Genomic DNA, 23,443 nt, shown 5'->3' with positions numbered 1-23,443 from the left:
GACAAACAGAACCGATTACAGCTTCCTTCCTTTTGGGGAGAATAATATGTACACTATAAATCTAAGGAAAACAACGGCATGAAGGTATAATACAAAAATATGTGTGGGATCATATGCCTGACAGGTGTGTTCACCTGTCACAGAATGAAGAGTTATTACACAGCTTTATAGCGCTTATAGATTTATCAGGATTATCTGGTTGTCTCACTTTGTGAACATGAATATGTGAGTCAGGTAACTCAACTTCTCTCTTTACAGTGTTCCTGAAGCTCAGCTTTTTCTTCCATGAGTCTGTGGGCTCGCTTTCAGTCTCCAGAATAAATTGGCAAAAGGAATCTAGAAAAGGCAGTCAGTATACTTTGTGTACTTTGGGGCATGGTTTGTTTTTTACTCTAAAATTAAGTTGCTGCAGATTAATAATCTCTACATGCATTACGTTATGTTGTTGAGGTCATGGGGGGAAAGGAGCCATCGCAGCTAGAGTGAGCCAATTCATCGCAAGGTTAACACACAGAAACGGACATCAATCCACACCCATGTCGATGTTTATACAGCCAGCTGTCAGATAAACTAACGTGTATGTGTTTGGGGTTTGGGAAGAGGCAGGATAACAATAACCCAACAACATTTAAGATGAATTCTTAGTTGATAAGATATTATTTTGTCTTCTGGCCTCAAGAGACATTGCCTAGAGTCAGCTGGCAGGCTGTTCACAGTGTTATTTATAATAGTTTTTGCATTTCTACATACATTTGATTAAAGTGTACACACACCTAAGGCTCACTGTTATTCCACACAGCCATGTAACACCCGTTTAACCTCTAATCTGCACCCAATCTACCATTTACCTGCTTGCCCGCCCTCCTCCAATCTAGCCGTTTCTACCTTCTCCTCCTCTTATTCCTCTCACTCCTCCCCCTCCACATATGGGGAGAGCCAGGAGATTATTAGGCTGGTTTCCCCGGCTTGCCTGGCACACCTTGAGCTTCCTTTCCTGCTCTCTCCCTTTCTGTACTTTCTCCATCTTCCTCCTGATTTGCTTTTGAATTCTTTGCCCTCGCTCTTTTATTTTTACCTTTTGTTTTACTTTAAACATACATATGCATGTACATATACTTAATACACGTCTCCCTCCGCCTCCCTCCCACCACCACCACCGCTGCTCAGTTGGCTGCATTTACCTTCGTTCCATCTTGCTCTTTTTTTTGTTTGTTTTGTTTTTCTCTTGTTTCTCCCTTCCTCTCCCCACGCTCCCCCTACCCCACCCAACCCTACCCTCTCCTGCTGCTGTTCCTCTCCTCTGGGGCTCCATCCATCAGGTTGTCGGGGGCTGCTAGCGGCCGACTCCCAGCCACCATATTTCACCGCCAGCCAGCCAAGCAGCTGACAGCACAGCCACCGCCAGGAAATTGCTTTGGCTGTGAGCGGAATTTCAAACACAGGCACACTGCGTCGCTTGGGCCGCCCAAGCACTGCTTCCCTCTCTCTCTCTCTAGTCTCTTTCCTGCCAATCTCCCTACACACATCTCTATGTCTCTCTCTATCTCTTTCTGTCTTTCTCTCATTTTTGCCCTCTCTCTGTTCATCTTTATATACTTATTCTCTCCTTTTCTCTCTCTTTCCACCCCCATCTCTGTGCTTTTCTGTTTTCCCACCGCTGCCCGACTGTCTCTCCACACACTCACACATACGCACAGCCATGCGCATTGTTTTCCTTATATGCCTTTTGTCCATCTTTGCTGTTCCCTTCTACTTTTGGGTTTTCCTACCTCCATCCTTCCCTTCTTCGACCCCTCATTCACTCCATACCCTCTTCTCTCCTTTTCCATCCTTTCATTCTTCCATCCCTCCTCCTCTTTACGACCCACAGGGGAACAAGGTGTGGTAGGGAATCGTTAATGAGCCGAGTGGGAAGGAGGGAGGGGAAGAGATAAAGAAGGAAAAGAAGCAGAATGAAAGGATAAAAGTAGGAAAAGGGGAACAATGTGATAAGATAGAGGAGGGATGGCGCTGGCGGGTGTTGCTCTGGAGTTAAGGGTCTGGAGGTGTGTGTGTGTGTGTGGGGGGGGGGTTGTGTGAGGGCTTGTGTGCTTGCCCTTGTCAGAACCAGTGTAAGACTGCTGAAGTGAGAAGGTTTTAGCCAAGTGAGGTCATATTTGCCAGTCCTCTCACCACACCTTGTTTCGCTTTAGGATTCCAGTTCAGGAATTATAATCTCAGTGTGAGATAAAAGCAGGTCTGTGTTTATTTTGAATTGTATATAGTTAAATTACACAGCATGTTGTCATTTATTGAGAGAAATGCAAAAACCAGATAAACCGCTACTGCCAGATAATACTATAAATACTACCATCCACATTTTGAGTGATGCTTTGACAATTAGTGTGTACTAGTGTGTCTTAATAACTTGAAATGGCACAAGAAAGAAAATCTGCAAGTCAGTCACAGCTGTAGAAAACAAAGGTTTGAATGTGGAAAGAAGAAAAAATCGAATACTTTTACAATAATTATATACTTTAATGTTTCCAGGAGCCATCTAACTATTGTTCTCAGTTTGTAGACAATCACACCCATTAGCAGTGCTTTCAGAAATAGAGTGAATTTACTCTTTGTGTCACACTCAATTATTTTTCTGTGTGAACTTCATGTTGTCACGTGTTTTAATTAAACGCCATTTGAATTAGTGTGACTGCACTTCTTTAAATTGGCTGTTCTGATCTGCACTCTGATTGTTGACTCAAAAAAAAATCAAATCTTGTGACGTTGCACAAATCATGTTAAATCTTTCAAACTGGAATGTTGTGATTCTCACAGCTGGTAGGTAGAGTCGGTGTTTGTGGGAGGCATCTGGAGTAATACTCATGTATGATGATGGTCCTGCATCTTGTCATATTATAGCAAAGGTTGTAGCTGGAGGTCAGAAAAATATGTCATTTATTTGTATCATAAGATAAAAGTCTCTCTCTCTCAAACTGTGTGTGTGTGTGTGTGTGTGTGTGTGTGTGTGTGTGTGTGTGTGTGTGTGTGTGTGTGTGTGTGTGTGTGTGTGTGTGTGTGTGTAGACTGAGTGATAGCAGAGTCAAGCTGGAGAAACAGATCTTATCAAATCCATTTTACACAGAGTGTACTAGAGAGAAAAGACATTACACTCTCAATATGAAGTCGGTATTAACCTGATAAATACATTTGGTGTGCGTGATGAATCTGCGACGTCCACCTGAGCGTGTGTATTTTCACGATATTGCTCTTGGCTCACCCGACCATGTACGTACTGAAACCGTGCCCTTCAGAAGGACAGCCTGATGGAAGTTATGTGTGGGTGGTTGGCTCCTTTTAGGTATCAGCGTATTTTCGGTGTCTGGAGGGTTTTGTTGTCATCCCATGGGTGAAAGCCTCTCTCCGGCGAAGTATCCCCAGAGCCGAGAGAGGACTTTCCTTACTCCCAGTGGAGAATCTCTGATGTGGAGTGTTGCTCACTGACAGAAAAGTATCCCGGCTAACCTGATGTTTTTTATCATCTGTCTGTTTCCCTGTCCCTCTGTTCTCTTTCTCTTTTCCTCCATCAGAGAGTCAGTTTGGAGTTCTACATTGATGTTCATGCCCACTCCACTATGCTGAACGGCTTTATGTATGGCAACGTGTTTGAGGACGAGGAGCGCGTCCAGAGACAGGCTGTCTTCCCCCGACTGCTGTGCCAAAACGCGCCAGACTTCTCCTTTGTAAGTGATACAGACAGACAAGTGGGCTCGGGACCAAAATTACACCAGCTTCGGCCTTCGGGTTAGCTTGAAATGAGAACATGAAATAGTCATATCTCAGCAAATTCTGGCAATGCTGTGTTCACCGAGGCACTTAATTGCCAACTGCTGCAACCTTAGTGGCAGTCAGTTGAGAACTTACGTAGCTTGCAATGGGTACCTTTCCGTTTTTACTGCATGCCTTTGAGGTAAGATGTTGATTTTAAATAAAAACACCTGCTTGGTTTTAGGTGAGAGGAAAATACAGACTACACACATATTAATTAAGAGTGTGCTTTGTGCCCAGCAGTCACGAGCAAAAATATGAAAATATCCTCTGTATTTTCGCCTGCGTAGAGGATTTACTGGCAGGGGAAATCCACAAGAATTGCAGTAATTTTTTTAAATGTTGTGTTATACGAGGTTTCAGTGCCTCAAGCAAAACAGACTTTTGTTTTAATCAGAAACGGTCAGAAATCTATTTAGATTTCAGTCAAATGGGATAATGCAAATTTGCTGCCTTTACTGAACAGAGTCGTACGCAGACCCACTCTGAGCATAGATCGTACAAATGCATGCATTCCAGAAACGATTTTCACCTTGTCCAAGGATTAGAGGAAGGGTGAAGGGAAGGGGAGCAAAAAGAGGGAATGCTGAAGCATAAGGATTACGAGAACAACAGCTGGAATGCTTTTTTGCATAGCGTTCGGGTTTCCTGGAGTCCTAAAGAAGTAAAATCTAAAAAGGATTCTCAATTGTGTAAAAATGCATATACTCATAATGGTGAATGTGCATTTATGTTGTATCCAAGCACAGAAAACAAGCAGAAGGTCATGACGAAGCACAGGACTGTAAGTAGGCCAGGAGACTCTGTGTGAGTGACGCAGGTGTTCTGCTAAAGCGCCCTCCTAGGTGGCTAAAACTGAGTTTATTTTGGACGGGAAGGATTGTGCAAACCGAAGGGGGTGAGGAGGAGAAACAAAGGACAACAGCAAAAAAGAACAGAAGGGCACGTGGGTGGAAATATTCACTCAGTGACTGTGACGCTCCTCCACCCTGCTACACGTGCAGAACCTTATAACACCTTTTCATACAGATACATTATCCGCCAAGCTGGTTCGTCTCAGCCCCGGGTCCCTTCCACTGACCTTCGTTCTCTCGGTGACAGTGACATTTCATAGCAGATCCACTTACACACATCATAAAGAATAACCTTTATTGCCCATTGACACATAGGGAAGCCAGACAGGCAGATGTTCAGCCACACACGTATGGAAATGTCACTTATTGTCAGCGTATATACTCTATGCCGCATTACGAAGGACAAGTACGACGCTATTTCTGGAGAACTTCTCTCGTTTCTCTGTATTGCTTGTGTGACAGCTGGCCCAGGGGTCATCTCCCTCACTGTGCTTTTGTCCCTGTGCCCATTCAGCAGCAGCACAACACAATCATGGCAAACTCCCACTGGTGGCAGCCAAGTCTGCATTTCAGCAAGGCAACTCTCAGTGCACCAGAGTGGAGTGACAGTGAATGGAAACTTTTTTTTTCTATGCACTCCTCCCAAGACGGCATCATAGCCGTGTAGTATAGCTGACAAGCTCAGAACTAAAAATAAATGTAATTTTTCCCCTGCTTTAGCCATTTACAGCCAATCTTTGAAATGACATTGTACAAAACTACTTCAAAGAACTTCCGAGGCACAAACACGTTTTCACTGAAGATACTAATCACAGCAGCTTTTTAAAAAAAATTTCTTTCATTGGTTACTTTAGAGTAGATATGACTCAATCAAGATCTATATCTATGTAAGAAGTGGACTAACCCAACTTCTGTTCTACAAGGACATACCGCATTCACTAAGTAAAGAAATCACTAATAATAAAAGTAGTGATATCAGTGAGACCTCCACTAGCTGGAATGGTATCCAGTATAAAAATCTGACAAATCAGACATCTACCCACTGTGGCGACCCCTTGTAGCAAGGGAGCAGCTGAACGTAGGAATATCATTGTCCAGTAGACACGTTCCTTTGGATGTTTGGATAGCTGAATGAATAACAGAATGCCAGCCTGAAAGTGATCCACCCATCATCTCACATTTGCGGAACTGTGACCTGGCCAGCCAATGGAGGCGCTGGCCCAAATGGTGGCACGCAGAGGGAGCAGGCGGCAGTGTTTCGGCCCGAGTGCCGGATGCAGCTAATACAAAATCTGGCAGCTCGGCTCGGGTCCTGGTCGATACCGTCACAGCCGCCCCCACTGACGTTCCTCGACTTCATGAGAGTAGCTGATGTCCGGTTTGCTCCGTGCTGACTCCTGGGGTGAGGCCAGCCAGGACACAGCCTACCTCCACACCCATACCCACTCTGCAGGTGGGAGCAGCTGGTGCCAGAATCCCACCCCCAACCCCTCCCGGAAATTACGCCCCTGTCGTGCTCAGCCACCTGCTCTGCCAGAGCTGGGGGTCGTGGCGCCGGAGGGGCATGCTCTGTCTGAGCCGGCGGACAGCGAGCCAGGGATTCTGCACAGCTGGAGACAGGGGAAAGTGCGGAAGGGACCTGCCCTGGCCGAGTCGAGGGTCTGCGCACCAGCTGGACCTGCCTCGCTTCCACCAGAGGCCAACGCCGGCTGCCTGCCAAGTCGCCTGTAAGCCTTGGCTCACGTCCGCATCTGCTGCACCACCACCGCTTGCCACGCGGTCAGCCTGCAGACCAGCTCCGTTGCCTCCGCTGGAAACGCGGTCGGCACCCGGGTCTAACACATCCCTGCCGCTAGACCATGGGCCGAAGATGCCGACAGTCGTGGCTGATTCCCTCTCCTACTCGCAGTAGGTTCGGCCGGATGGCTCCCCGGCCTCAGTCGGGTGATGGGGGTATGTGGCGGGGCGTGGTCTGTGGCGCCGCTGCGGTGAGGCTGACACCGACTAAAGCGGCATCAGCAATTACACCTCACCTGCATTGAAGAAGAATGAACTAGCTCCTGTTGTTGTTGGTGGTGTTTGTATGGGGCTGACAGCTGAAAAGCAGCAGCCGTGAGTTGTAGAGACATCAACCGGGAAATAAAGTGTTTGAAAGTGCGAATATGTGGTTGGGTCTGTCATGGGTTTGTTACAGCCATTCAACCACTTCACATGATTTTTATTTGATTTTCATTTATGGAAGGCTAACCTAAGGTGTTAGTAATACTTTTTATGTAGCCGGAAAAGTTGCAATGTGCCACAGTTCAGGCTGTTTGCGCTGAATGTCCTCCCTCAGACTTCTGTTAGTATTATTAACACTCTGTAGGAGATTTAATGCGCACTGTTGGGAAACAAAGCACACTCCTCTGCTCCTGACCTGATGCCCTGCCTCGTTTTTGCACTCTTCAGCATTGAGCTGCTGAAATCAGTTTTAACTGGAAACCAGCTTTCACCACCAGAGATGATCTTCGACATGAAGGTGTCATGGTCCTGGGTCTATTTTCGGGTTTTTGGACTTTCCAGTTTAGTTTATATCAGTATTACGAGATTCCAGGTGTGCTTAGTGTTTGTGTTACTTCTTGTATTTGTTCCTGTTATTGAATTTAGTATTGTTCTTTGTGCTTTGCTTTTAGTTTTGCTTCCTGCGTCTTGTTTCCCGTGATTTAGTTCACCTGTGTCTCGTTCTCCCCAGCTCTTCCACTCCCATAATCCCTCTTCTGTGTAAATATAGTTCCCGTCTTCCCCTTTGTCTTTGTCAGAGTGTCACTTCACTTTCTTCTCATGTATTCCAGCTCCTGGACACTAGATTTACTTCTCACTTGAGGTTTGCTCTTGTACCCCATTTAGTATTTTCACCACCACTTTAATAAACGGCTTGATTTTAGTTAAACACACTCTGCCTCTTCGTGTCTGCAAGAGAAGTTTGCATTCATGTTTTGTGGACATTTAGGAACTGAGGTGAAATTTAAGATGTAGAAATAGTTAACTTGCAAGCACAAGCTTATTTCTACATAAAGCAGACTTGGTAAAACATTAGTGTTTATTTTCTGATTCATTAAAGGTTTGGGGTGTGCGATTCTTCAACAGAATGTAAGGAATTAACTGTGATGAAGTTATGCCAGAGATGTCCGATATGTTTTGTGCTGCAGAGCTATCTACTGAATTACGCTAACCAGCTAGCCTCATCTCATCTTCTCATCTCATACCACTTTGAGATAATGTTGAGATAGTAAATCACTAACATCCAGTTTGTCCTCACTCCAAGAGAGGAAGAAATTGTGCTGCCCAGAGAGTTGCATAACTAGGATTGTTTTTAGCCTAACACTAGTTGGGTGCTTCAATGGATGGGGGAAAAGGCACGGTCAGGATCCTGTTTCTTGACTTTTCCAGTGCCTTTAATACCATCCGGCCCTGTATGCTTCAAGAAAAACTGAACAGGATGGAGGTGGACCCCTGCCTGGTGGCTTGGATCTCCGACTACCTCACCGACAGACCACAGTACGTCAGGCTGAAGGACATCACGTCTGACACAGTGGTCAGCAGCACAGGAGCACCACAGGGAACTGTGCTGTCCCCTCTTCTCTTCACCCTGTACACCTCTGACTTCTGCTACAACTCTGAATTATGCTACATTCAGAAGTTTGCAGACGACACAGCCATCATGGGGTGTATCTGGGATGATCAGGAAGAGGAGTACAGAAGTCTGGTGAGGAACTTTGTCGCATGGAGTCACACAAACCACCTGCAACTCAACACCTCAAAGACTAAGGAACTGGTTGTGGACTTCGGGAGGTCTAGAGCAGGTCCACTGCCGGTTCAGATAGAGGGGGAGGAGGTGGAGGTGGTCAACAAGTACAAGTACCTCGGGCTGTGGGTGGACAATAAACTGGACTGGTCATGCAACACAGAGCACCTGTATAAAAAAGCCCAAAGCCGACTGTACTTCCTCAGGAGGCTGAGGTCTTTTAACATCTGCAGGAAGCTCCTGAGGATGTTTTACCAGTCGGTGGTTGCTGGAGTACTTTTCTATGCTGTGGTGTGCTGGGGGAGCAGCACAGCAAAGAAGGACTCATCCAGGCTGGAGAAACTGATCAGGAGGGCTAGCTCTGTGGTCGGCATGAAGCTGGACACTCTGGTGACAGTGGCAGAGAAAAGGACATTAAAGAAACTGATGGACATTATGGACAATGCCAGACATCCTCTGCACACGGCCATTAACAACCAGAAGAGTCTGTTCAGTGACAGGTTGCTTCTCCCCAAGACAAGAACTAACAGACTTAAAAACTCCTTTGTCCCACATGCCATCAGACTGTTTAACTCCTCTCTGGAGGGGAGAGGGAGGGGAAACAGGAGGACAAAGGAGGGGGGAACAACTAAGCTGTAGTGCCTCTTCACCTCACTGTGCAATACCTTTTGTGCAATACTTTTGTAAATAGTCAACGGTGCAATAGACTCAATGCTTGAAATGTGCAATTCACTTGTATTTTTATTTTTATTCCTATTTATTCTATTTATCCCCTTCGTATATTTTATTTATATTGTCTCTGTATTTATATATATATGTGTGTGTGTGTGTGTATTATATATATATATATATATATATATATATATATATAATATTCTGTAACTCTGTAACTTCTGTCGGTGCTGTGCTTTTTTTTGGAAATCGAATTTCCCAGAGGAACCCACCCGAGGGATTAATAAAGTTCTATCTAATCTAATCTAATCTAAAACACTTCCTCAAACAGTCACACCAGGCAATGCAGGGAACTTGAATCCTCTGCATGGTTTCTCTAGCCAGTCATTGTGCTGTGTGTTGTGATTTTCTTTTGATAATTTCTAAGCTGTAGCCGTGTTTGGTTAAAACAGAACCTCTAAGGATCCATCAGAAACAACAGAGATGTACTCCACTTTTCAGAAACTGGTGACAGCAAACCAAAAACCAGCACATTGGACTGGAAGAAGGTGTCTGTCCATTCAGGCTTTTGAAAATAGTGTGACTACTTGGTCTCATGTCATACACCTCTTCTTTCCAGATTAGGTTTTCTGGGACTTTGGGAAACATATTGTAGTAGAATTCTGTAGTTTTTATACTATTTGTTGCATTACAGACTTAATGCAACAAATGCTATAACATTCTCCAGACTCCAGCATCTCTGCCGACATAAAGACTTGAATCTAAACCTTTAATGTATCTCAGTTTTTTTCCATCTGTTTCTCTAGTCCAACACTTCCTTTAACCGTGACGTGGTGAAGGCCGGTACCGGTAGGCGTTTCCTTGGCGGTCTTCTCGACGACACGTCCTACTGCTACACTCTCGAGGTGTCCTTCTACAGCTACATGACAGCTGGCAGCACTGCTCCTGTTCCCTACACTGAGGAGACCTGTATCCTTCACTGTGTGTGATCTCTCCATCTTTAAAGTGAAGAGACCAGCAGTAATGTTCTCTCTTCATTTCTCCTCTTCCAAAACACACCAAACAAGCACTGTTTCCGCAGCAACAATCTCCCACTGAAATCAAGCCAACTGATCTTGTAATCACTGGAGTCATTATTTTAATGTTTGTGTTTTGAGCGTTAGCGCATGTGTGTGTGTGTGTGTGTGTGTGTGTCAGGTCATGTGTACTCACTAGAAAAGCATGTTGATCTTTTGTTGCCTCTTGTTGCGACAGATGTGCAGTGACAGAATAGGGATGTGATAGCTGTGTCTATTGATTTCATTTACAAAAGAGAGAGGAGAAAAAGGGGCGACGGTTTCTGTAAAACAGCGAAACAAACGGGATCTCTGTCGGCTACAATCATGAGCGCAGCCTTACATTTATCACGGAGACTGAAGGTCACAGGTGTCTTAATGGAGGCGGACGGGAGGAAGTTTTCCTTCGGCTGACCTTCTCAGGGCTGAAGAGCTCCTGAAAGCTGGCCGATGGGGGTTTGATCTTACCGATAGAGTGAGTGAGAAGAGGGAGAAAGAGAGATTTAGAGAGTGAGATAAGGACCCTACATATGAAAAGTATGTGCTCCCCTACACATACTCCACAGGCGAAGGGGTGGGTGGATATAGATGCAGCCCTAGTGCCCTCTAGTGCCAATAACTAGCAAAATCTGCCTCGCCAAAAGAAGAGGCAAGTCACGATTCATTAACACATGGAAAGTTAGATATAGGAAGATCAGTTTTACATATGCATCACTACTAGTCTTTATGGTAATGTTGTTTTTTGGTTTTTAAGTGACAGACGAGAGGCTGAATAAAAACAAGTCTTCTCTTCCTGCTTATAGAGGCTAAAAAAATGCATATTGTGATGTTGCATGTGTGTTTTCCACAAAGGTTTATGACTTTAATGCTTTTGATAGAAACATCTCAGCTCGTTGCATTGCACACATGGAAGAACCAGCATGTGTACGCACATAGAGCAGCCACAGAAAAAAATATGGTAATACACGGAAGAGACAAGTGTCTGGCTGTTATGCTAAACAAAATGCACATAACAAATTCCACTCTGTGTTTTCGTTTGAGGTGGCGGCGGCGCTGGGTTCAGAGCCTGTTCTGTTTGTGTGTGTCTGTGTGCATTTATTCTGAAGGTCAATTTATGAGAGAACCCACGTCTGTTGGGAGGACTTTTTTCTTTGTTTTCCAAATGTGTGTGTGTGTGTGTGATGTAGGTTGTGAAAAGTGAGGGTTCCGAAGAGGAGGAGCTCCACAGGGTGGGTACGCAGCACAGGGACCTGGTGTAGAGTGGAGATTGAGGTCAGGCAGGTTGAAGAAACCGACCATGTAAGTTTTTATGCCCCAGCAGTCAGCTCGATGGAGCGTGCAAATCATCAACAGAGACCTTTAGCATCTGCCCCCCCACCCACCCACCACTCCTCCCCTTTCTTGTTTCTCACCTGACACAAACACACACACACACACACATGCACAATCCACTAAACTAATACATGACAAATAAATAATAACCTAGGCCCCTAACTCCTACCACCTTCCAAAAATGCTGCCCACGCCCTTTCATTTTTCCTGACTCTCCTCCACTGCTGTGACTTGTAGCCACCAAAATTGAAATCTTAACCTTTCACACAGCCGAGGCTTTTGTCACAGTTTGAAGGTGCTCAGAAAACAGCGTAATTCAATGTGTGTGTCTGTCTGAGTTTGTTTTTTGATTCCTCCTCTCCTTTCGTGCGTCTCCTCTATTCTGTCCTTTCCTCTCATCTCATCACCCAGAACATAACAGCTCATTATATCATCTAGTCAAGCTGAGAATCCTCTTCTCTGAAACAGCAGGGACAACCTCTATTGTGTGTCTGTCTTCTCTTTGTCCTCTAATCATTTAACACCTGTGAGCCGGTTTCCATGTGTGCATGCTCATACCTCCTCTAGCACCTATATTTTCTTTATGCTTGCATGCTCTTCTTGCAGCCACTTCCATCAAAGTAAATACCACACAGCAAACTCACAGTAAAAATATTTTAGCCTTGTTTATTGTCTGCACTTTCTTCTTTCTTTTTAAAAAAAAGTAAAACTGCATTTTTTGCAGTTTTTCTGAGGGACCTTCCGGTTCACACCGTGGAAGTTCAGCTGGAAGGGAAAGGGGATGAAGGTTGAGATAAACTGGGATCTTGTTCAAAACTCTGCGTGATGCTTTCTGTTGTGGGTTTGTGTGCGTGTGTAACATAGCCAGTGTGTTTTTCTTTTTGTGTAAGCTTTGGGAGCCTACTTACCTTGTGTGTGCGTGTGTTCTTTTTCCTGTTTTATCTGAGCAACAGTGATCTCTTTGACTTTGAAGAACTAGTTCAAAATTTCTAAAGCCATTAAGAATTTGCTTCCCTGGAAGATTTTGCACTTGTTTTTCCTGTTTTGAAGGGAGCGTCGTTGCTTCTTCTGTCATAATAGAGTCAGGGTTTTTTTTTTATTGTTGTTGTTGTTTTTTAAAGGAGCAATGCACTTTTCTTTTGTGTTCTCTTTCTGCAAGTTTTTTTTCCTTCAGTGGCGAGATATATACAAAGAAAATGGCATTCTTCTCATCAAAGGTGGTCACTCCTGATTTAATCAAGCAACAATGTTTGGGTCTTTATTCACAGCAGTAGGTTAGATGCACTGATACAGCATGGATTGACAGCCAAGACAGTTGGCTTTGACATAAATAAAGCTACATATCTGCACACTCTCAAACACATGTGCATACGCACATAGACAAATAGGTGCTCCTCTTTATCTTCATGCGTATGTGATGTCTGTCTGCCAAAGCAACAGCACTCGACAGGCACCTCACCATAACAGTGGGACTCCATGAATACCAGAGCTGCCAATGGAACACAGTATGCATCAGTGAACCTGACACCCAATGGACAGGCTGTGACAAGTATGCAAATGATATAGCTTGGAGGCAAATATGCTTCACTACCACACATCATCCACATCACATCACACAGATACGCGCAAATGGATAGGTGCTCACATATGCAAGCCAGCGCACATAGACACCCGCATCTACACACACAGTTGATTGCACAAATCTGGTTGCCATGCTCAGATGAACAGGTGTCCTCATATGAGTACTCACAAAGATGCACAAACACATATGTACATCACCTGTGTTTTTTTTCTTTTTTCTTTTACATATGTTGATAAGGCTGGAAAGCCTAAGAAAGTCTGCAGATATTATTCGCTCTAGAAAATGCAACATTTCTGCTTTAAAAAAAGTGGTGCTGCAAATGTGCAGTTGAAAACTTTTGAAGTACTAAAAGAAGTTCAATTTCAGTTCAGGTTCAAATACTGAGAGGAATCAAGAGCTTCAAAATACAGTGGAGCTGGAAAAGTCAGCTGACGTGCAGCTAAAGTGCTGGAGATAAAGGCACTGACATTAAATTTCAAATGTAAGAGCAACAGAAATCAGTCGAAATGAACTGAGAAGCCACAGAATCCACTGTTAACATGTGTTTGAAAATTTCTTAAGCCTTTGATTTAAGTCCTGAAAGTAAATAAGGAGAATGCTAAAGAAAGGAGACAGAGAATAATGGACTTGGCCATATATTTGTTTTGGAAAATAATTAAGTGTTTAACAAGGAGTGTCAAAAAACATGACCTTTTACTTTATTTAGTAGCCCAACACGCTGTCATCCCAAAACGTTGGCCACCCAACCCGTCGGAAACATTGGAAAACAATATCTAATACCAGGAGCGTCATTCTATTGAATTCCATCCACACTCCGGCGCGTATCATAGGGACCTTTTGGGTTACTATGAGATGCCTCAGGACGTGACAAATTGTCGGTATGTTACGCATTGGGAATGAGAGCGTTTAGCTTGTGCTCTGAAAGTTGCAGCTGAACTTTCCTCCACACTGACTAGAAGAAATCTTAGTCTTTTCCACTATTGAAAACATGAAGTGCTGAGTTTGGGTCAGAAGGTTAACATGACCAGTCCAAAGCCTCTTAAGCTTTAATTACTCTTGAACCATTCTGACCTTTTCTGTCTTCAATTCAATTCAATTTTATTTATATAGCGCCAAATCACAACAAAAGTCGCCTCAAGGCGCTTTATATTGTACAGGAGATACAGAGAAAAACCCAACAATCATATGACCCCCTATGAGCACTTTGGCAACAGTGGGAAGAAAAAACTCCCTTTTAACAGGAAGAAACCTCCGGCAGAACCAGGCTCAGGGAGGGGCGGGGCCATCTGCTTGACAATTCACTGTTAGAATTCACAGGCCCAAACATAGCTACTACCACCACCGTCTTTCATGCGATTCCTACGCTGGAATGCTGTGTTTTCCTTCCTCGTAACAAAATGCTTCTCATTTAAGCCACAAAGTTGTATTTTGGTTTCCACCCATCCACATATTGTTTAAGCAGTTTTTGAACTATTCATGTGACCTGTAGCAAGCTGCAAATGTCCTTTTTCACAGAATTGTGGCATTCACCTTTCAGCCCTCTCATACACACGATTGTTGTGTAGCGCTCTCCTAACGGTGGACCTATACACATGAACATCGACCAGTATGAAAGGCCCCTTTAAACACTTACAGATCACCCATAGTGACCTCACAGACCGCTACAGACCGTGTTCTTCGGGTGTTTTTTATGCACTGATCAGAATGTCTTGAATTTGCTCCATTTGTACAAAATCTATCCAGCTGTGGATTTGTGGTGTCCAAGCTATATAGATATGGAGATATGGTTCAGTGCTGAGTCGAGCAAAGTCTCATTTTTTTACGCAGTGTTTCACTTCCATAAACCTGTGCTGTAAATGTCACAGCTGATTGTCAAACCTTTAAATGAAAACAATTGATTTTAATTTCAAATTGAAACTAACCACTAATCCACATACATTTCCACCCAACAGATAAATCATATTTTCCTCAATAAATAAATTGCCAAGTCCAATATATTTTATCTCTTCTGTTCAGTCGGGCCCCTTTTTTATGTAGCTTTTGTGAGCACTTGTGTGAGCATCACTATATCTAGTTGTTTTTATTGTTTTTATTTTTATTTATTATCAGTTCTGTCATAAGATTGTACCACTATAAAAACAAATACATAAAGGATTAATGACAGCAATAAGAAAGAACATAAAGACACACTTTGAGCTATAAACCACAGGTACCAGATGAGATATGTGTGGATATTTTTAGTCACATTTTGTTTTTATAGTACTTTTCTTTTATGAACTTTGAAAACAGAAGCAGTCTTTCTTAACTAACAAAAAAACTGAAAAAATAATAATAACTGGCTCATAGAAATAGCATCCATTATCTCGTTTCAGCGATGATTCAAAAGATTTTGATATTAGTGAATACTTTGGGAAAACAGGAGCCTTTTTTCACACTCATTTCGTTACTCGGGCTTCGGCGCTTGTCTCCTTGGCAGTGTCAGGTCCTCCTGTCAGGGATTTAAATCAGCTCCTGTTTGTCCCTTTGGGTAACAGGACGTGAGGTCTTTCAGCCTACTGATTTGCTACTGGGGACAAAAATGTCCCTTTCTGTATTGCTGTTGTTGACTACCCTCCTGATTAGCATTGATAATTAGCTCTCTACGTGTCAGTGCAGTGACAGGAGCTGTCAGTGGCCCGTATTGATGACTTGAATGTCCCCTTGCTTGTCTCCTCGTTAACTCCTGTCCAATCTCGACAGCATTCTCCACGTGTCTTGTTCATTTTACCACTAGGGGCTTTGCTGTCTGCTCATCACCTTGTCTGTCTGTCTGGCAGGACCAGGCACGAGAGACATAGCAGTGAAAGCCGCTAAATGCGGTGCTGACAGCAAACAGCTGCAGTAAACAAGTCATGACGCTCCCCATCCCCTTTGTCTCATGCGTCCCATATCTCATCAGCGTCTTTGCCGGCATGCCCTTCAGCCATGACAGTGACCGCCTATTGATTAGACAAGACCGTTATGTGTACCAAGATGTTAAAGAATACACACACCTCAGCAACAGATCCTGACAGGCTGCACACACACTCGGACACCCTCTCTATGTCCTTCCCAATAATGGATAATGATTATCCAATGATAATGATAATGTTCTGCGCTCCAGTTAATGAGACAATATTAATAATATTTTGAGTATTAGTCCTTGTGTTATTCAACAGAGACTCCCTCAGAGTGCACCGAAGCAGCTAAAGCAGCTTTTCTAAATATTTCCACCACCATCCACCACTTTAATCCTTGCTACAGCCCGCCGACTGTTTCCTGGCTCGCACATGCATCACTTCCTGCTGGAGCAGCAGTCTCATTCCAGACCCTACGGTTTCCCCCGGCAAAGTGCCAGGCAACAGTCAGGGCATCCTCTCGGTCTCCGACCATTTACCCTGTGGAAGAAGTTCTCCTTCAGAGGCTGACCGTCCATCACAAAACCTCCTGTAATAGACCGTGAGTCGTGACAAGCCAAGCTGAGAGGCCATCTGTGCACGGTGGGGTCCGAGTGATATTTTTGTCGCCGAGCGTGCTTGGCCAGAGAGCTCAGGACTGGCACCAAGCTCTGCTGAGGAAAGAGAACTGAGGAAAACACCGAAAACTTTCCAGAGGTCAGAGGGAATACGCAGAGTGGGTTTTGCACTTGTTTATCAGTATCTGTTTACATCTTTGACTAAGGGCGTGTTTGTGTGCAGATTAATAACTACATATTTACATATCTGCTATTCTTAGTCACAATATAAGCTTGAAATATTAGTCTGCGGGTTTGCTGGTAAGCTCATAACTTTGGTCCAACCAAGAGAGTGTATATAGTAGCTGACATAGTCAGTGGGATGTCCACCTTTGCTCTGTGGTCTTACAGGCATCAGCATCTTGGTTTTTTGAATTTGGAAGATCAAGGGGTTGATTTGGCTGAGAAACCCATTACACTGCACAAATAAGTAGACACACACTGCTCTGTCATTGGTCTAAATTATATCATCATTTACAAAATTAAAACAGCGCTATATTTCGATTAACTTAAAAGTAGAGACAAAGTACATAAACTCATCACAAAAGTGCTTACAGAAGCTGTAATCAAGCAGTTGGTAGGGCTGTTTTTCAACAGACTACACAATTGCTCTTCTTTTTTGCAGCTCCTTGCCGTTAGAAGTTTTTACATCTACATGATGAATTTATTCCAGATGGTTTCTTGGCTTTACCGAGGCCCAGTTTAAGATGAATAAGCATTATTTAAACTACAGGGTGGGCCATTGATATGGATAAACCGTAATAACATGGGAATGGTTGGTGATATTAAAGTCCTGTTTGTGGCACATGAGTATATGTGAGGGGGCAAACTCCTCAAGATGCGTGGTAACCATGGTGGCCATTTAGAAGTCGGCCATCTTGGATACAACTTTTGGTTTTTCAATAGGAAGAGGGCCATGTGACACATCAAACTTATTGGTAATGTCACAAGAAAAACAATGGTGTGCTTGGTCTCAACGTAACTTTATTCTTTCATCAGTTATTTACAAGTTTCTGACCACTAAAATGTGTTCAATGTGCTGCCCATTGTGTTGGATTGTCAATGCAACCCTCTTCTCCCACTCTTCACACACTGATAGCAACACCGCAGGAGAAATGCCAGCACAGGCATCCAGTATCCGTAGTTTCAGGTGCCAACCATTCCCATGTTATTACGGTTTATCCATATAAATGGCCCACCCTGTATTAATCCTACAAAGGTAATCATGAAGGGTTATTACATCTCAAATGCTAAAATGTTTTAAACATTTTCTGCTCGATCATGCCCAATTTGCTTAAGATTTTTATCACAGAAGGTCTGGGTTAAATAATGGTTGCTGAGAAATTTTAACTTCATATATGAAGTACTTTTTAGAGTCTGTCTTTTTTTAATGGTTGGTTAGCCCACGCCCAGCATGGTGAAATTTGAAGCCATGTTTGATCTTGAATATCTAGAAAACTATTAAAGATAAAAGCCTGAAATTTTGACCTTTCTCACCATCAAAACGAATCAGGATTTCTTATTTGGACAGGTACAGGTACTGGCTAGGTAAAATATGAAAATAGTTCCAAAGTTCCATATTTGAGCACACACAAATAAAAACACTTCATATTGAAAAAGACAATTAGTGACAATTTCTTAATGGCATATAGTTGATTTCATAATAATGAAAATAAAAAATGCAGAATTCTTTTGAATGTTAAATTCAGAGGAAAATGCTATTTTCATCCCAATTTCATGCTGGATTGAGCAAACATGACAAGCTGTACAACAAAAACCTAAATGTCAATAGATAGTCTAATCTCAATACAACACTTTTCAGATGGTACTCTTAATTAAATATTTCATTTAGTTAAATATATTTATATTATTCATTTTCAAGACTAGCTCTACCTAGACTTAGTTGAGACCTACTGCCTTGGAGCAGGCATATAATTCAGGTCAAGTTTAAAATATACAATAATATTTTCAAAAAGATATATCTTGATAAGTCTGCTTATCCTCTTCAGGGTCGCGGTGGGGGTTATACCCTGGAGAGGTTGCCAGTCTGTTGCAGGGATACACTCAACCATTCGCACTCACATTCACAATTATAGGCAATTTAGAGTTTCCAGTTAACCTGTCCCCACTAACTGCATGTCTTTGGACTGTGGGAGGAAGCCAGAGTACCCAGGGAGAACCCACGTAAACACAGAGAGAACATGCAAACTCCACACAGAAAGACCCCGGCCTGAAGGTGGAATTGAACTCAGGACGGGGTCTTTCTGTGAGGCAACAGTGCTAACCACCGTGCACCATGCTGCCTTATCTTGAAAACTATTTGATATATTACACATATATTTGCAGTAATTGTTATGTATGTCCAAACTTTGGATCATAGATTTTTTAAGGAAATCGGAGATGGTCGAGAAGAAGCCCCATGGTGATTTGAGATGTTAAGACCGAGAAGAGACTAAACTTTCAAAAGGAAAATTTGCCCTTTTTCTCAGATATGTGTTTCACCCCAGAATGAATCACAGATTAACTCTTAATTTGTGCCATCGTCATGTCAAAATGATACTCTCTTGATATTACTACAAACTGACAAAACAACATAACCTCTTTCGTCCATCTGTAGTTTCATTTCAACCTAATCAGTATCATCAGGTAGCAGCGCCGAGACAGACTGCCAGGCCCCTGCCCACACACATGCACACACACATTCACAGCAAGTCTGGCCTGATGCAGGACTCACAGACAAACAGCCAGATGGGGTATTAACATAGAGTGTGGAGTCGTGTGGAGAGTGTTGCCATGAGCCTGCCGGGTGAAGAATGAAGTCGTGTGCAAACTCCTCAACACTCACATCAATGCATCATCAAAGGCCAAGGTGACGGGCTCTTTCCGTATTTACAGGCCTAACTTACCAGGTATACCGCTGGGATTTTGTGTCTTTGTGTTGCTTGAAGTATGACAAACTACAAAGCCAGAAGGGTACACCAAGACAGCCTGTTCAAACCGTGGATGGATAGTTTACAAGTTAACAGCTTTGGCCAACTATTTGTCACTTTTATAACGATCATAATTTATGTGGCTTAAAAAGTTCGATGGGAAAAATAAAAATGACCAAATCATCCATCCCATTTTTCCCCTCATCATGCTAAAGCTCTTTCTTCTTTTTTTTTTTTTTTGTATGCCAGTGGTTTCAATCACATAAATAGATAGTCTCGCAGATGACAGGTCATATCTGAGTATCTACAAGGTAATGACAAGGAAAAGTGACAGATTACGTCTCTGTGTTGTTCCATCATGCACGAGCCTTTTGAAGAATGGAGCTAGGTAGAAGTGAGTGCCACATGATAGGAAAAACCCTCATAAATATGTTTTGTTCCAAGTTCTGCATGGATGGATGTCTCGTAAGGATGAATATGTTTATATATAGTGTGACAGGGTGGCTAGATTGATAGGCAGCTGGCACTGATTTTGGTGTTTTTACAGTTCACTCCCTTCAGTGACTACATGAAATGTACGTCTGTTAGTAACATTGTTCTTATTTATCTGAATTTACTCTGTCCGCACTCTTGGTGATTGGGGACGTTGTTGGCATTCGGTCGTTCACTATTTCTCCATTATCTGAACCTGATTGACATCATTACTTGTCTTCCTAGCCTAATGATCACAGGCTTAGCAACAGCACACATGGACGCCTAGCTATCTTGTAAAAGCAGTCGAGTTATTGATATTGTTCCTAATGTAGTGAGAGACAATTAAGCGAGGGAATGATGTGTGCAGTCACCTCTGAATTTAAATGAGGCTTCAGTGTATATGTAATTGCTTTTGTGTGAGTCATACCACCATCATGCGTTTGGCTGGGACAGTTCTGCAGTGTGTTGTAACCTGAGGACTAGATGCTTCTCACCAGTTATGTACTGTACCTCAGTGGGTGTGTTAGTGATGACAAATGGGATTCTAATCTAAAATTTGAATGCGCCGTGCAAGAATTAATTAAATCACAAATATATCTAGGTCTTAAAATGTATCCATCCATCTTGTTTTTTGATGCATATCTGGGTCCAAGTTCTGGGAAGCGCACGGATGCCCAGACCTTGGTCTTCCTGACCACCTCGTTCAGCTCTTCTGGTGGACCACCAAGGCGAGCCCAACCAAGTCAATCCACATCACCTCTCGAGCTGCTCCTGGGTCTGCCCTGGGTCCTCCCCCTAAGTGGACATACCTGAAACACCTCACCTATTAGGTGTCCATGCCCAAATCAGCTCCTCACACCATCTCTAAGGGGAAGTTAATTACTTATTTATTCATTCTTTCTGTCCCTACCCGAAAGATAGGATAGCAAAGATAGGAAGTTGTTGACTGGTTGTGCAGTTTTGCAATTGTCCTCGAATGTCCTTGAAAGGTCATTACTTCAGCTTAAACTTGTTCTCAACGCAGACAAAACAAAACTCATGTTGTTTTCTAAATCAAGGAGACGAGCCCAAACAATCCCATCAGTAACCACTCTTGAAGGTAATAAAATTGAGTTGGTTCACACCTATAAATATCTGGGAATCTTAATTGATGACTTGCTTACCTTCAAACCACATGTAGAGAATCTTGTGAAAAACCTGAAGTTAAAATTAAGATTTTATTTTCAAAATAAGTTGTGTTTCTCTTTTAATACAAAGAAGCGGCTTGTTGCTGCAACATTCTTGCCTGTGCTGGATTATGGTGATATTCTATATATGAATGCTTCTGCTCAATGTCTTCGAATGGTTGATTCTGTGTATCATGCTTCTCTGAGGTTCATCACTAACTGTAAATTTCAGACTCACCACTGTGAGTTATACTCTCAGGTAGGATGGCCTGCTTTGGTAAGTTGGAGGAACTCTCATTTATACAGTTTTATATATAAGGCGATACTTGGGTTGCTGCCTTCTTATCTATGTTCCCTGCTTGTAATGAAACATGCTGGTCGGTATTCTCTTCGTCCGCATGGCTACTTGTTGCTTTCTGTTCCATTTGCCCGAACTGAACTTGGTAAAAGAGCTTTTGTCCATTTAGCACCCTCGGCCTGGAACAAACTGCAGAAGGAATGGAAAATGACTGAATTCATTTCATTAAGTGCTTTTAAATCTAAACTACAAATCCTTGAGGCCAAGTCCATAACATGTAACTGTTTCAATTAGATTGATTGTCATTTTAACTGACTTTTTTATTTTTGTTAGAATTTTATTGAATTTTATTTTTTATTTTATTTGTATTCTTTCACTTATTGTTGCATGTGTGTTGTTGCTGCCTGGGTTTGAGTAATTTCTGTAACTGTGAGACATCTGCTGCTGCCTATCTTGGCCAGGTCTCCCTTGAAAAAGAGGTTTTTAATCTCAATGGGATCTTCCTGGTTAAATAAAGGTTAATAAATAAATAAATAAATAAATAGCAGCTTCAGTGTTTGATGACCAGGACGAAAACCACTCTAATGGATCTGAGTCTCAATCACCCAGGCATAAACCTTCTCGGGGTGATTGGAAAGGTTTAGGTAACTGTGACCTCATAAAGCATGACCATGGCATTCATATGCCAAGGTTAACAGTGAAGTCTGGACAGAAATATGATTTATGCTTGACTTGTTCATAAAACATACAGTTGTATGTGGCGTGTGGAAGCTTCTGTTTGATGCTTTGCATGCATGTTGCAGTATCATAATGTTAAAATGAAGTGAAAGAAAATCAAAATATAAAGCTTCAGAGACCATAAAATAAAAACAATCAGAACACAGTTGCTGTAATCATTCACTGAGCTGAGGGCAATGGCACAATTAGCTAATGATTCTTGTCAGTTTCATATTACATATACCCATTTGACCCATTTTATTCATAAAAATGAGGATATTTCCAGCTTTATGCCTCACTCCACACTTTCCTCTTGGTCATTTGCACCCTTCCTATAATGATTCATTGTTTCTAAGGCTCATTCAAAGGCACTTTGCTTTAACGCCATGTCCTCAGACATGAAGTTGGGCAGGAATGTGGCTCGAACCTTCCTGGATTACTACAAACTCAATAACTTCGTTAAGGACAACAGACCAACTCCTATTCAAAGGTAAAACTGTATGGCACTAGAATTAGATATTCATGAAAGCAAATCTATCTGTGACTATTGTCAAATCTACTTTTGTTTTTCCTCTTCTCTGAATTTCACGCTGTCACTGATGTTCGTCTGTTTTTGTCTCCAGTTCTGGGGTGATGTCCCAGACAGGCAATGGTGTTGGCAGAGACACAGCAGACAGAGAGAAGGAGAAGAGCGAAAGTTTCGGGAACTAGACAGCCAGCCAGACGGACACAGGCTGAGCATGTATAAAATGCAGAGCACTGTGGCAGGAGAATCCTTCACACTTCATTGTGTTTATAAGCTCCACATCTCCCTGGCTATAAAGACTTATTTTCACAGATTTGTAACAGTGGGATGGCTGGTACTTGTAGGACTAAACCCAGAAGAGGCTTCCTCCTGGGTTATAAAGCATGGACTGTTGAATACCAAGAGGAGACAGACTGGTTATTCATCTATGTTTCCATCCAAGGCCTTCATTTGGCAGCTCATTTTTTTGTTGAGAAGAAAAAAGTGCATGCGCTCCTGTTGTCCCCCCCCCTTTTTTCCCCCCAATTTAAATTTTTATCTCTGATTGTATTATAATTAGTCATTAAACATTAAAGCAGTTAATTATTATTTGTACTTGTTGCTCTATTATAACAATAATATTGAGGAGAGCTTTACAGTATATGAAGAATAACTTCAAAGCTTTTTAAAATTTTTTATCTGTGTTCATAGTGCTAAAAAAGAGCATTTTTACATGGT

At 42.6% G+C, this 23,443-nt stretch overlaps 1 protein-coding gene across 3 annotated transcripts in view; it reads left to right on the top strand.

Annotated features, from left to right (window-relative positions):
• The window catches only part of agbl4 (AGBL carboxypeptidase 4), a 357,025-nt gene extending 333,763 nt beyond the window's left edge, over positions 1-23,262 (top strand). For 2 of the 3 annotated variants that reach the window (XM_085398440.1, XM_085398439.1), the window contains 4 exons: positions 3,567-3,719; positions 9,921-10,083; positions 22,597-22,690; positions 22,824-23,253. In XM_085398440.1, coding sequence (XP_085254566.1) covers positions 3,567-3,719; positions 9,921-10,083; positions 22,597-22,690; positions 22,824-22,911 — 498 coding nt within the window. In that variant the 3' untranslated portion in view covers positions 22,912-23,253. Of the gene's footprint in view, positions 1-3,566; positions 3,720-9,920; positions 10,084-22,596; positions 22,691-22,823 lie in introns of all 3 variants that reach the window. The other variant, XM_085398442.1, reaches the window with a different exon arrangement.
• Positions 23,263-23,443: the final 181 nt, after the last annotated feature.

The sequence above is a fragment of the Rhamphochromis longiceps genome, linkage group LG23, assembly GCF_057381845.1.
Source record: "Rhamphochromis longiceps isolate RC_006_pf linkage group LG23, R_longiceps_female_GT1.1, whole genome shotgun sequence".
NCBI classification, from domain to species: Eukaryota; Metazoa; Chordata; class Actinopteri; order Cichliformes; family Cichlidae; genus Rhamphochromis; species Rhamphochromis longiceps.
This window is presented reverse-complemented; position numbering and strand designations above follow the sequence as displayed.